General features: G+C 45.1%; 1 protein-coding gene and 1 gene segment (V, D, J or C); both read right to left on the bottom strand.

Annotated features, from left to right (window-relative positions):
* Positions 1 to 3,864, bottom strand: part of LOC147115320 (immunoglobulin lambda-1 light chain-like) — a 50,359-nt gene extending 46,495 nt beyond the window's left edge. The window contains exons 1-2 of the mRNA XM_085993758.1: positions 2,613 to 3,864; positions 2,241 to 2,529 (exon numbers count right to left, since the gene is read on the bottom strand). Of these exons, the coding sequence (XP_085849884.1) occupies positions 2,241 to 2,529; positions 2,613 to 2,655 (332 nt within the window). The 5' untranslated portion in view covers positions 2,656 to 3,864. The remainder of the gene's footprint in view (positions 1 to 2,240; positions 2,530 to 2,612) is intronic.
* Positions 3,865 to 6,934: 3,070 nt separating this feature from the next.
* Positions 6,935 to 7,502, bottom strand: LOC147115319 (Ig kappa chain V region 3381-like). The segment is given in 2 exon segments: positions 6,935 to 7,377; positions 7,460 to 7,502. Coding segments are annotated over 2 exon segments (486 nt in total).
* Positions 7,503 to 12,684: the final 5,182 nt, after the last annotated feature.

Raw genomic sequence — 12,684 nt, 5'->3', positions numbered from 1 at the left:
CAATTCAGAATCCATCTGTTCCAAACAGCAGCTGCTCATCTCCATCCGTGTTTATGCATTTAATTTTAATCTTGCTCCGATTCACTATCGGGCAGTAAAGAGAATGTTTGAAGGTTAATGTGTACAATTACAAAATAATGATATGCAGTGTGTCGCAGCGGCTACACTCCCCACAGAACGGCCACTGGGGCGAGATGGGGGAGAGTTGTCTTCCCCACAATCTTTTCTTGGAATGGGTTATGTTGCCCTTGTATCCCTGGTCCAGATCCCACAATTGCCCCGATGCCCTTCTCATTGGTTTGTAGGCTAATCCCATTTCCCAGACAGAGGTAGTACAGTGACCGATGCAACAAGCTCAATATCACATCAGGCACTCTCTCCACGGGAGGTTAAGTGGGTTAAATGCCCACCAGAATGATTGATGTTCGGTCCACTCCGAGAACTGGAAACATGTCAGACAGTCTGGGGCGCAACCTTGGAGGGAATCGTGACACATCCGGCCTCCCCCTCCCCCCCTTCCAGGACAGTAACTCACCCAGCGAGCATGAAGTGCAATGACCCCAACCAACGTCACTACTAATATGGAGAGTCCTGCCGATGCGCACAGGTCTCACTAATCTCCAGAGACTGAGGGCAAGCGATCTGCCCCAACCCTTGGACAAGCATCGCTGGCAGTGTCGGGCTGAGCCACGCATTACTCCCACAAGCCCCACGCAACTTGGAATGTGCTCTTGGTTCACATGTGATTGTAAATTCCACGAAATATACGTGTGAACGTGGACCTTATACAATGTATAATGTAAAATGTATATGTGAACGTACACTTTTGAGAATTCAATAAAAACGAGAAAATACCGTGGATCAATTATAGGCCGCGTTTTCTTATTAACGCAGGACTTTCCAAAGATAGTTGAAAATAACGAAGGCCATCGCTCCTTTCACTTTGTCCATTTATTCTATTGTAAACTATATGGAGATTAGACCCAGAAAATAAACTAGCTGTCATTAACAATCGGGGAAAGTCATGGAAATCGACGATTTTTTTACTTCTGGTCCAAAATGGAAGAATGATGAATTGTTTGGAAAGTGTGAGCATCGCTTCTCGGTGAGACAAGGGGGCCAATGAAAAATTCAGTGTAAGGAATTAAACCGGGCCATTGCCCTCGTATGTGGGAGTTGTGTTGGAACCGGCGCCTGTCACCAAAAATGCATTGTTAAAGCAAGCACCGACGCTGCGATTAGTGGTTGATTGATTATTGATGAGCATCGATTATATTTGGTGTCCTTGAATGCTTATCTATGTCAGCTGTGGCTCAGTTGGTAACACCCTCTTATGAGTCGGAAGGTCAGTGAGTTCACAGCCCCACTCCAGAGACTTGAGCACAAAAATCCAGGCTGACACTCCAGTGTATTGCTGAGGGAGTGCTGCACTGTCGGAGGTGCCGTCTTTTGGATCAGATGTTAAACAGAGGCCCCTTCTGCTCTCTCAGGTGGACGTAAAAGATCCAATGGCACTATTCGAAGAAGAGCAGGGGAGTTCTCCACCTGTCCTGGGCCAATATTTATTCCTCAACTAACATCACTAAAAACAGATGATCTGGTCATTATCACATTGCTGTGTGTGGGAGCTTGCTGTGCGCAAATTGGCTGCTGCGTTTCCCACATTACAACAGTGACTACACTTCAAAAAGTACTTCATTGGCTGTAAAGCACTTTGGGACGTCCCGTGGTCTGAGAGGGCTATATATAAATGCAAGTCTTTCTTTTAAGTTTTGCTTATTTTGAAAATAAGAATTCGCAGAAACAGATTAAAAAGCATTGGCAGCCTCAAGTAACACGGAGAAAAGGAACCGTTTAAAAAGCCTTTGTCTCCTATTTAAATACTGAAACCAAATAGAAAATATGTCGCAAAGAATCGGAGCTTGATCCATCGTGTAACACAACTCGAAAGAACTAAAAGTGAGCTTCAGTGAATGAAATAACTGATAAACTATTTTAAAAGGTATGGGACATCAGAGAGACGGATCTCCCTTTCCCTTTGTCCACATGAATCCCTGGATTTTAAAACCCCAATTACATTAGTTTCTGCTTGAAATTTTGGAATAAAAGTTACGTTGCAATTTGGAACTCCAAGCAAAAAAATCACCTCTGCCCTGTGAACGTGTGTAACTACGCTGAGCAGCGGGGAGCCCTGTGGGGGTTTTTGTAATGGGTTTCTACCGCTGGTTCGCACTGTGGAGATCCAGTAGGCACAATAATACATGGCAGAATCCGACAGTTCAATGTTATCAATTACAAGAAAGAATGAAGAGTCACTCTTCTCAGCTGAGAACCTGGCTGGGGTTCCCGGCTCCAGCACCATGTCGCTGTTGCTAAAATGGATTATTCTTCTCGGGGCCTGGTTAGGTCGGTGTTGGTACCAGTGGATCGTTTCTGTGTCCTGTGTCACGCATTGTATTTTGATCGTTGTAGTCTCCGGCTTGGTGGTCGATATCGGAAACTGCTGCAAGGCCTCAGCAAAACATCCACCTGCAAAGAAAACACAGAAAAGCCATATATGGTTTTGAAAGGTAGGCAGAAATCACAAACAAACTGATTCCTGACACACTTACTGGGGGCAAGTATCAGCACCACAACTAGACCATGGAACGACATGGTGTAGTAGCGAAGATTAGAATATACTTGCTCCGTTTAACCAGATGGTTAGAGGTTAAAGAGGAAATGACTCGCATCTCGGATCCAGTCGACGTAAAACGGTTCCGTTTCCTGAGGGTACCGCGATCTGTTCACATTCTGGATCATTGCTTCGCCGCTCTTTACACAATGGTTGAGTGCTTTTTCATTGATGTACAGGAGGTGGGAGCCGCAGTGGTTCAAACCTATTGTAAACTGCAGGTGGTGTACGCTTTATTCAATCAAAAGGATTGAAGTAATTAAACTACTGCTTCGCTCTTGCTGTGTATTTACTCTCATGAATGCAGTTTGTAATCACTTTTTGCTCTAATACTTCGCTTTTAATCGCTTCGCTTTCTCGGTATGACTGGGGTTATTACTGTATTGCCCTTTTGACTGTATTTTTCCTGTCATTTCCTCCTTACGCACTTTCCCTGCCTCTATCTCTTTTCTCACTTTCCACCCTTCATATATTTTTGCAACCCCGTCTCTACTACTTTGGAGAAACTCGGCGATTATTTTCACAGTTTCTAGAAGTTCCAATAATCGCCAACTCAGAAATCTCGAGGTGTTTATCCATATTCCCATTGGGATTTCGGGGAAAGCCGTGAAATATGGAAACGTCTAGAAACATAGAAGATGGGAGCAGGAATAGGCCATTCGGCCCCTCGAGCCCGCTCCGCCATTCAATGGCTAATCATCCAAACTCAGGACCCTGTCCCTGCCTTCTCCCCATAGCTCTTGGTCCCTTTAGCCTTAAGAAATATATCTAACTCCTTCTTGAATATATTTAATGAATTGGCCTCAACTGCCTTTTGTGGTAGAGAATTCCACAGGTTCACCACTCTCTGGGTGAAGAAATTCCTCCTCATCTCAGTTCTAAATGGCTTACCCCTTATCCTTAGACTGTGACCCCTGGTTCTGGACTCCCCCGCCATCGGGAACATCCTTCCTGCATCCAGTCTGTCTAGTCCTGTTAGAATTTTATAAGTTTCAATGAGATCCCCTCTCATTCTTCTAAACTCCAGCGAGTATAAGTCCAATCGACCCAATCTCTCCTCATACGTCATTCCTGCCATCCCAGGTATCAGTCTAGTGAATCTTTGCTGCACTCTCTCCATGGCAAGAACATCCTTCCTCAGATAAGGTGACCAAAACTGCACACAATACTCAAGGTGTGGTCTCACCAAGGCCCTGTACAACTGCAGCAAGACATCCTTGCTCCTGTACTCGAATCCTCTCGCTATGAAGGCCAGCATACCATTTGCCTTCTTAACTGCCTGCTGCACCTGCATGCTTACCTTCAGCAACTGGTGCACAAGGACACCCAGGTCTATTCAGATCTCATGGGTTCAAGACTCACTCCTGAGACTTGAGCACATAATCCAGGCTGCCACTCCCAGTGCAGTGCTGAGGGGGTGCTGCACTATTAGAGGTGCCTTCTTTCTGATGAGACATTAAACTGAGGCCCCGTCTGCTGCCTCAGGTAAAAGATCCCATGGCACTATTTCGAAGAAGAGCAGGGGGGTTATCCCCAGTGTCCTGGCCAATATTTATCCCTCAACCAACATCACTAAACCAGATGATCTGGTCATTATCACATTGCTGTTTGTGGGAGCTTGCTGTGGGAAAATTGGCTGCCACGTTTCCTACATTACAACAGTGACTACACTTCAAAAAGTACTTCATTGGCTGTAAAGCACTTTGGGACATCCTGAGGTGCTATATAAGTGCAAGTTCTTTCTTCTTTATCTCTAGGAGGCTGGGCCTCTGCCCTTCGCTCTTCACAATCCAGGGAACAAGTAGGTGTCCCTGGGTGTCATTTTTGTGAATCCCAGCAGATGTACCTATGTGGACCCATGGGTCAAGATCAGGCCTGGGTCTCCAGCTACTTTTGCCTCACAACCTGGGTCTCAAGAGAGCAAGTTTCCTCAGCAAGGATTTGTTAAGGGCAAATCATGTTTAACTAACTTGATTGAAATTTTTGATGAGGTAACAGAGAGGGTTGATGAGGGCAATGTTGATGTGGCGTACATGGATTTCCAAAAGGTATTTGATAAAGTGCCACATAATAGGTTTGCCAGCAAAGTTGAAGTCCATGGAATAAAATGGACAGTGGCAGCATGGATATGAAATTTTCTAAGTGACAGGAAGCAGAGAGTAGTGGTGAATGGTTGTTTTTCGGACTGGAGGAATGTACATAGTAGTATTCCCCAGGAGTCGGGACTAGGACCAGTGCATTTCTTGATATATATTCATGACTTGGACTTGGGTGTACAGGGCACAATTTCAAAATTTGCAGATGACACAAAACTTGGATGTATAGTAAACAGTGAGGAAGATAGTGATAGACTTCAAGAGGACATAGACAGGCTGGTGGAATGGGTGGACACATGGCAGATGAAATTTAATGCAGAAAAGTGCAAAGTGATACATTTTGGTAGAATGTTGAGAGGCAAAATAAACTAAAGGGTACAATTCTAAAGGGGGTGCAGGAACAGAGAGACTTGGGGGTATATGTGTACAAATTGTTGAAGGTGGCAGGGCAGGTTAAAAAAGCATACGGGATCCTGGGCTTTATAAATAGGGGCATAGAGTACAAAAGCAAGGAAGTTATGAGGAAACAGTATAAAACACTGGTTCAGCCACAGCTGGAGTATTATGTCCAATTCTGGGCACCACACTTTAGTAAGGATGTGAAGGCTTTAGAGAGGGTGTAGAAAAGATTTACAAGAATGGTTCCAGGGATGAGGAATTACAGTTACATGGATAGACTGGAGAAGCTGAGGTTGTTCTCCTTGGAGCAGAGAGGTTGAGAGGCGATTTGATAGAGGTGTTCAAAATCATGAGGGGTCTAGACAGAGTAGATAGAGAGAAACTATTGCCATTAGCGGAAGGGTCGAGAACCAGAGGACACAGATTTAAGGTGATTGGCAGAAAATCAAAAGGCAACTTTTTTACGCAGCGAGTGGTTAGGATCTGGAATGCACTGCCTGAAAGGGTGGTGGAGGCAGATTCAATAGTAGCTTTCAAAAGGGAATTGGATAAGTACCTGAAGGGAAAAAAATAATTGCAGGGCTACGAGGAAAGGGCTGGGGAGTGGAACTAGCTGAATTGCTCTTGCAGAGAGCTGGCACGGGCTTGATGGGCCAAATGGCCTCCTACTGTGCTGTAACCATTCTATGATTCTACCCTTCCTTTTTAATGCGAATCTGCTCTTCCTGTAAATGGGCTGACTGTGACATTTCGGAATGTAGGAAGTGGTGATAGAATCACAGAATCTTACAGCACAGAAGGAGGCCATTTGGCCCATCATGTCTGTGTTGGCTCTTTGAAATTAGTTCCACTGCCCTGTTCTTTCCCCAGAACCCTGCTAATGTTTCCTTTTCAAATATTTATCCAATTCTCTTTTTGAAAGTTACTATTGAATTTACTTCCACCACCCTCAGATCACAACAACTCGCTGTGTAAAAAAAATCTCATCTCCCCTCTGGTTCTTTTGCCAATTATCTTAAATCTGTGTCCTCTGGTTACTGACTCTGCTGCCACTGGAAACTGTTTCTCCTTATTTACTCTATCAAAACCCTTCGATATTTGAACACCTATTAAAACCTTCTCTGCTCTAAGGAGAACAATCCCCTCTGCTCCAGTCTCTCCACATAACTGAAGTCCCTCATCTCTGGTACCATTCTAGTAAATCTCCTCTGCACCCTCTCCAAGGCCTTGACCTCCTTCCTAAAGTGTGGTGCTCAGAACTGGACACAATGCTCCAACTGAGGCTTAGCCAGTGATTTATGAAGGTTCACTAGAACTTCCCTGCTTTTGTATTCTATGCCCCTGTTTATCAAGCCCAGGACCCCTTATGCTAGTTCATGGGGAAGTTTGTCGGCGATGGCTAGTTTACTGCTCCAATGGGACCAGAGCTAGCTAAATCACCCGGTGTAAAACACAGCTCCCTCCCCGCGGGTCGATGACAGCCGGCGGGTTTACATTGATTCGGCCGCTGGTGGCCGAATATCCACACCCTGGGAGCCGGTCTCTGAAGGACCACCTGGATAGATAACCCCCCCAGGGGAACCTCAATGCAACACCGACAGAGCAGATCCACCTTTACCAGGGGCCGCGAACTCCCCACTAAGGCAGCTTTCGGTGTTATAACTCCATGTCCGGAAACTTCAGAAGAAGCGAATGGATTAAAATGACAAGAGACTTGGCTCGCATCGCGCGTCACTTGGCATTTCATGGGTTTAGGCAGAAAAAGTTAAGCCACAGATCCAGCTGGGGTGTCGCTGCTGCTTTGTCCGCGGAGACGAGGAGTCTGTGGGTTTCTCTGATCGTTAAAGCTCGAGTGGTTCAGGGTTTTTGCACAGAGGTTGTGCCTCTGTTCCGCACTGTGTGATTCCCAGCACGCACAGTAATAAGTGGCCGCGTCTCCTGTCTTTACGTTGCCGATCGTGAGGTAGAAATCGGTGTTTGTATTCTTCCCGGCTTCAAACGTGTCATCGAATCCCGGATCCCGTATTACTTTATCCCCATAGTAGAGTATTCTGGTGAGCGGCTGGCCGGGTTTGTGCTGATACCAGTGAATGGGATTGCTGCTGCTGATCGTGACATCTTTTACTTCACATTGGAATCTACCGGTTTTACCTTCAGATTTAGTGACCGATGGGATAACCTGTGTCAAGGTTACAGCAAAACATCCGCCTGCAAAAAGAATACATACGAATAAAACAACGGCGTGATAGAGGAGACTGAATAATCTGAATAAACCATCAGAAACACATACAGGGCAAAGCAGTCAGCACAAGGACCCAGTAATGCAGCCACATGTTCACTCCTCTGGATCAGAGACGATTCACTCAACCAGCTGGTTAGAAACTAAAAGGAAATGACTCACTTCTCTCAACCCTATCAGCGAGACTTTGCTGTCCGTGTTGAACCCGCCCCGTCTTCCCGTTTCCCCTTTTCTGGTGACCGGATCGATTATTTGCCATATTCTGTTGGGCACCGTTTCATTCCTGGGGGGGGGGGGGGGGGTGAAGGCGCCTCTGTCTCTGTGTCAATCACACGGGTGCTTGTCTCTTCTTGAGTCAAACTTTCATTCCAGTAGAGAAAGCGAAAGGATGAGATTAGCTGAAACAATTTCTTGTGTATGGTAGGAACAGGAGGAGGCCATTCAGCCCCTCGAGCCTGTTCCGTCGTTCAATCTGATTACTCACCTTTGCTCCTTATCCCTTGATACTCTGACCCAACAAAAATCTATCAACCTCAGTCTTGAAAGCTCCAGTTGTCCCCCAGCATCCACGGCCTTTTGTGGGAGAGAGTTCCAGGTTTCACAGAATCACAGAAACCCCACAATGCAGATAGAGGCCATTTCGGCCCATCGAGCCTGCACCGACACATATCCCACCCGATCCCCGTAACCCCTACACCAACACATATCCCACCCTATCCCCGTAACCCCACGTATTTAATCCCCCCTAACACTAAGGGTCAATTTATCATAGCCAATCAACCTAACCCGCACATCTTTGGACTGTGGGAGGAAACCGGAGCACCCGGAGGAAACCCACGCAAACACGGGGAGAATGTGCAAACTCCACACACACCTGAGGCCGGATTCGAACCCAGGTCCCTGGCGCTGTGAGGCAACAGTGTTAACCTTTCCACTACCCTTTGTGTGAAGAAGTGCTTCCTGACATCACCCCTGAACGGCCTGACTCTAATTTTAAGGTTCTGAACTTTCCCACCAGAGGAAATAGTTTCCCTGTGTCTACCCTATCCAATTCCTTAATCGTGTTAAATATCTCGATTAGGTCGCCTCTCAACCTTCTTAACTCGGGAATACAAGCCAACTTTATGCAACTTGTCCTCATATGTTAACCCTTTAAGCCCTGGACAAATATGAAACTCTGCCAGAATTTCTGTTTTACATTTGAAACATAAAAGTTTGATTAAAGTCTGGCTCGGTGTCAAATGTTGTTTGATAATCGCTCCTGTGGGACGTTTTACTATGTTAAAGGCGCTATTTGGTTCTAGTTTTTTTGTGTGGTAACTGAAAGAGGAGAGAACCAAAGCGCCGGGTTTTTGTCGAGGGTTTCTGCCTCGGTTGAGCACTGTGCTGTCCCAAACGGCGCAGTAATAAGTGGCAGCGTCACTATCCGCGATGTCATTAATGATTAAAATGTACACATTGCCGCTCTTATCTGCTTTGAACCGGGAGTTGAATTCCGGATCCCGAATGGTGCTGGTTTCATAGTAGAGTATTCTGGCGGGCGCCTGACCCGGTATGTGCTGGTACCAGTGGATTAAGCTGCTCCCTCTGCTGATCGTACACCTAAATCTGACACTTTTAGTGGGCGCCCTTGTAATCGACCTTGGAGTCTGTGTCAAAGTCTGAGCAAAACACCCACCTGGAAAAAAATGTACAAAATGACCTATTTGAAAATGCTGAACATCTGCTGCACAATGATGGACATAAATAACATAAAAAAATAGAAACACGTACAGGGTAAAAATAGCGCCAGAATCACCCAGAACATCGTGCAGTGACTAAGCCTCCCTCGTTACTGGGTTAATCCCCACTGATAACAATGGGAAGGACCCGAGTCCCCTCCCCTATCAGGCCGAGACTGCGAATTTCCTGTCGGCACAAAACCCGCCCAGTTTACAGTCCCCCACCTCCTTCATTATAAAACGTGAGACCGTTAGTTACTCTCTGTGCGATAGTCTCCTTGCACATTTCTTTCCAATGGTTTTACACTCGCGGAAATTGAGAAATTCAATTTAGGATTGCTCACTTTTAAAATTAGAAACGAATTGCTCCGAGTTATGGTTGCAGCAGCTGGGAGATGTGTGCAGTCAGACAGGGGAGACGAGGAAAAACTTTCTCCCAAGACTGGATCAAACTTCACCGTGAATTTGTTTCACTCTCCCCAGTGTTAGATCCCTGACATATTTGAATTTACATTTGACAAGGAAATAGATGCTCTGAACCCGCATTTATCTGAATTAAAGGTATTTTTGTTGTGATTTTTAGTTTCCCACCGAACCTTTCCCTCCTCCACAGTGCCCCAGTGTAAAAGCTCTGTCTGGGTGTGTGGTGTGTGTGTGTGTGGGGTCCTGCTAAGCTGACCAGGGTCTGTTCGGGCCGGTAACTTCTGCCCGAGCTCCCATTCCATGTTCTTGGGCACGGTGTGTGTGGGTTTCTGTGTTAAGAACCTGGCCGCTGAAAGTTGCCGCTCCCGCTCTATGCTGCTCCATCGCCGCGCCCTCCTCCCCGCTCTGAGACCCGCTGCTCCGGGTAGGAAACGCTGCAGCAAGTGACCAGATCCACCTCGCTGAACTATGGCGAGCACCCGCCACCAAGGATCGTGCTCAGGGCGAGTGCGTGCTCTGAACAGTTGGGGGAGAGGCGGTTCAGGGGAGAGAGAACCCTTGATGGGGAGAGGTGGTTAAGGGAAGAGCTGCCCTTGTGAATTGGGGAGGGAGAAGCCAACTTAGCCAAGATCCCACACCAATGGGCAATGATGTTGTCTAATTGATTAAGACTGGCAGGTGTATAATAACGCTCCTCTGAAGCAACTTGGTTCGTTTTTCCTGCTAAAGGAGCAATATAAATGCAAGTTGTTGTTTTTGATCGGTATTTGGACACGTGACACTTTCTAAACACTTTGACGGTAACTTCCTGTTTGCATTCCCATTCACTTTGGGAAACCATGGGCAGCCCGGACAGGATTGCCAGCTAGGAGCTTCCAACTGGTGAGGCTCTGCACCAGGAGTGAACAAAAGGAATGCTTTCCAAAAGTCCATATACACAACCTTGGTCAACCGTCTCTGTTACCTCATCAAAGAATTCAATCAAGTTATTCAGACACAATTTACGTTTTAAAATCGTTGATTAACCCATGCCTTTCCAAATGAAAGTTTATTTTTGTTCCCGATAATATGTTGCTTACAGATTCATCTGGGGATCCAGAGCTACTCACTGTCTTGAAAATAGTCCAATTAGTGGGAGTTCTGGTGAGTGCCCTCTGTGGCTCTGCAAAGCTCAAGAGGAGAGACTGTGATATGCATGGTACATCTGTTCCAATTGTTGATGCATCATAGAATCTTACAGCACAGATATATGCAATTCGGCCTATCATGCCTGTGCTGGCTCTTTGAAAGAGCTATCCAATTAGTCCCACTCCTCCGTTCTTTCCCCATAGCCCTGTAGATTTTTCCCCTTCAAGTATTTATCCAATTCAGTTTTGAAAATTATTGACTCTGCTTCCACCATCCTTTCAGGCAGTGCATTCCAGATCACAACAACATGCTGTGTAATATTTTTTCCCTCCTGGTTCTTTTGCCAATTACCTTAAATCCGTGTCCTTTGGCTACAGACCCTTATGCCAGTAGAAACAATTCCTTCTTATTTGATCGAAGCCCTTCATGATTTTGAACATCTCTATTAAATCTCCCTCTAACCTTCTCTGCTCGAAGGAGAACAGCCCAGCTTCTCCAGTCTCTCCACATAACTGAAGTCCCTCATCCCTATTTCTGTTCTAGTAAATCTCCTTTGCACCTTCTTTAAGGCCTTGACATCCTTCTTAAAGTGTGGAGCCCAGAATTGGCCACAATAATTTGGGGCCTATGCTGTGTTTTATAAAAGTTTAGTATAACACCCTTTCTGTTGTACACAATACCTCTATTTATAGCATCAAGGATCCCGTATGCTTTTTTAACAGCCTTCTCAACTTGTCCTGCCATCTTCAAAGATGTGTGTACGTACACCCCAGGTCTCTCTGTTCCCCCCTTTAAAATTGTACCATTTAGTTCATATTGCCTCTCCTCATTCTTGCTACCAAAATGAATCACTTCACACTTCTCTGCATTAAATTTCATCTGCCTTGTGTCTGCCCATTTCACCAGTCTGTCACTGTCCTCCTGAAGTCTGTTACTATCCTCCTCACTGTTTACTACATTTCTGAGTTTTTTGTCATCTGAAAATTTTGTAATTATGGCACAATCCAGTTCATTAAGATATATATCAAAAAGAGCAGTGGTCCTAATACTGAACCCTGGGGAACACCTTCATTAAGATGGAAAGTGAAGTAATCCAATCCAAAACTAGGGTGCTAAATCTAAACAAAGGAAACTACGAAGGTATGAGGAGAGAATTGGCTATGATAGATTGGGAAGCTTCATTACAAGGCATGATGGTGGATAGGCAATGGCTAACATTTAAGGAATGAATGCATGAATTGCAACAGTTATACATTCCTTTCTGGTGCAAAAACACAAAAGGAAAAATGGCCCAACCATGGCTAACAAAAGAAATTAAGGATAGAATTAGATCCAAAGAGGAGTCCTATCAAGTTACGAGAAAAAGTAGCAAGCCTGAGGATTGGGAGCAGTTTAGAGTTCAGCAAAAAAGGACCAAGGGATTGATTAAGAGGGGAAAGTCGTGTATGAGAGTAAACTTGCAAGGAACATAAAAGTGGACTGTAAAATCTTCTACAAGTATGTAAAAATAAAAAGATTAGTGAAGACAAATGTAGGTCTCTTACAATCAGAAACAGGGGAATTTATAATGGGGAACAAGGAAATGGCTGAGCAATTAAACAAATACATTGGTTCTGTCTTCACAGAAGAAGACACAAATAACTTCCCAGAAATGCTAAGGAACCAAGGGTCTAGTGAGAAGGAGAAATTAAAGGAAATTAGCATTAGTAAAAAAAGTGCTGGAGAAATTAACGGGACTGAAAGCCGATAAATCCCTAGGCCCTGATAATCTGCATCCCAGAGTACTAAAAGAGGTAGTTATGGAAATAATGGATGTATTGGTTGTCATCTTCCAAAATTCTATAGATTATGGAACAGTTCCTGCAGATTGGAGGGTGGTAAATGTAACCCCACTATTTAAAAAAGGAGGGAGAGAGAAAACAGGGAACTAAAGACCAGTTAGCCCAACATCAGTAGTAGGGAAAATGCTAGAGTCTATTATAACGGATGTGATAACAGGACACT

Source organism: Somniosus microcephalus, chromosome 7, assembly GCF_052327205.1.
Source record: "Somniosus microcephalus isolate GS21.2 chromosome 7, FLI_Smic_1.0, whole genome shotgun sequence".
Classification (NCBI taxonomy): domain Eukaryota; kingdom Metazoa; phylum Chordata; class Chondrichthyes; order Squaliformes; family Somniosidae; genus Somniosus; species Somniosus microcephalus.
Note: the sequence above shows the minus strand (reverse complement) of the source record. Positions and strands in the feature narration are given on the sequence as shown.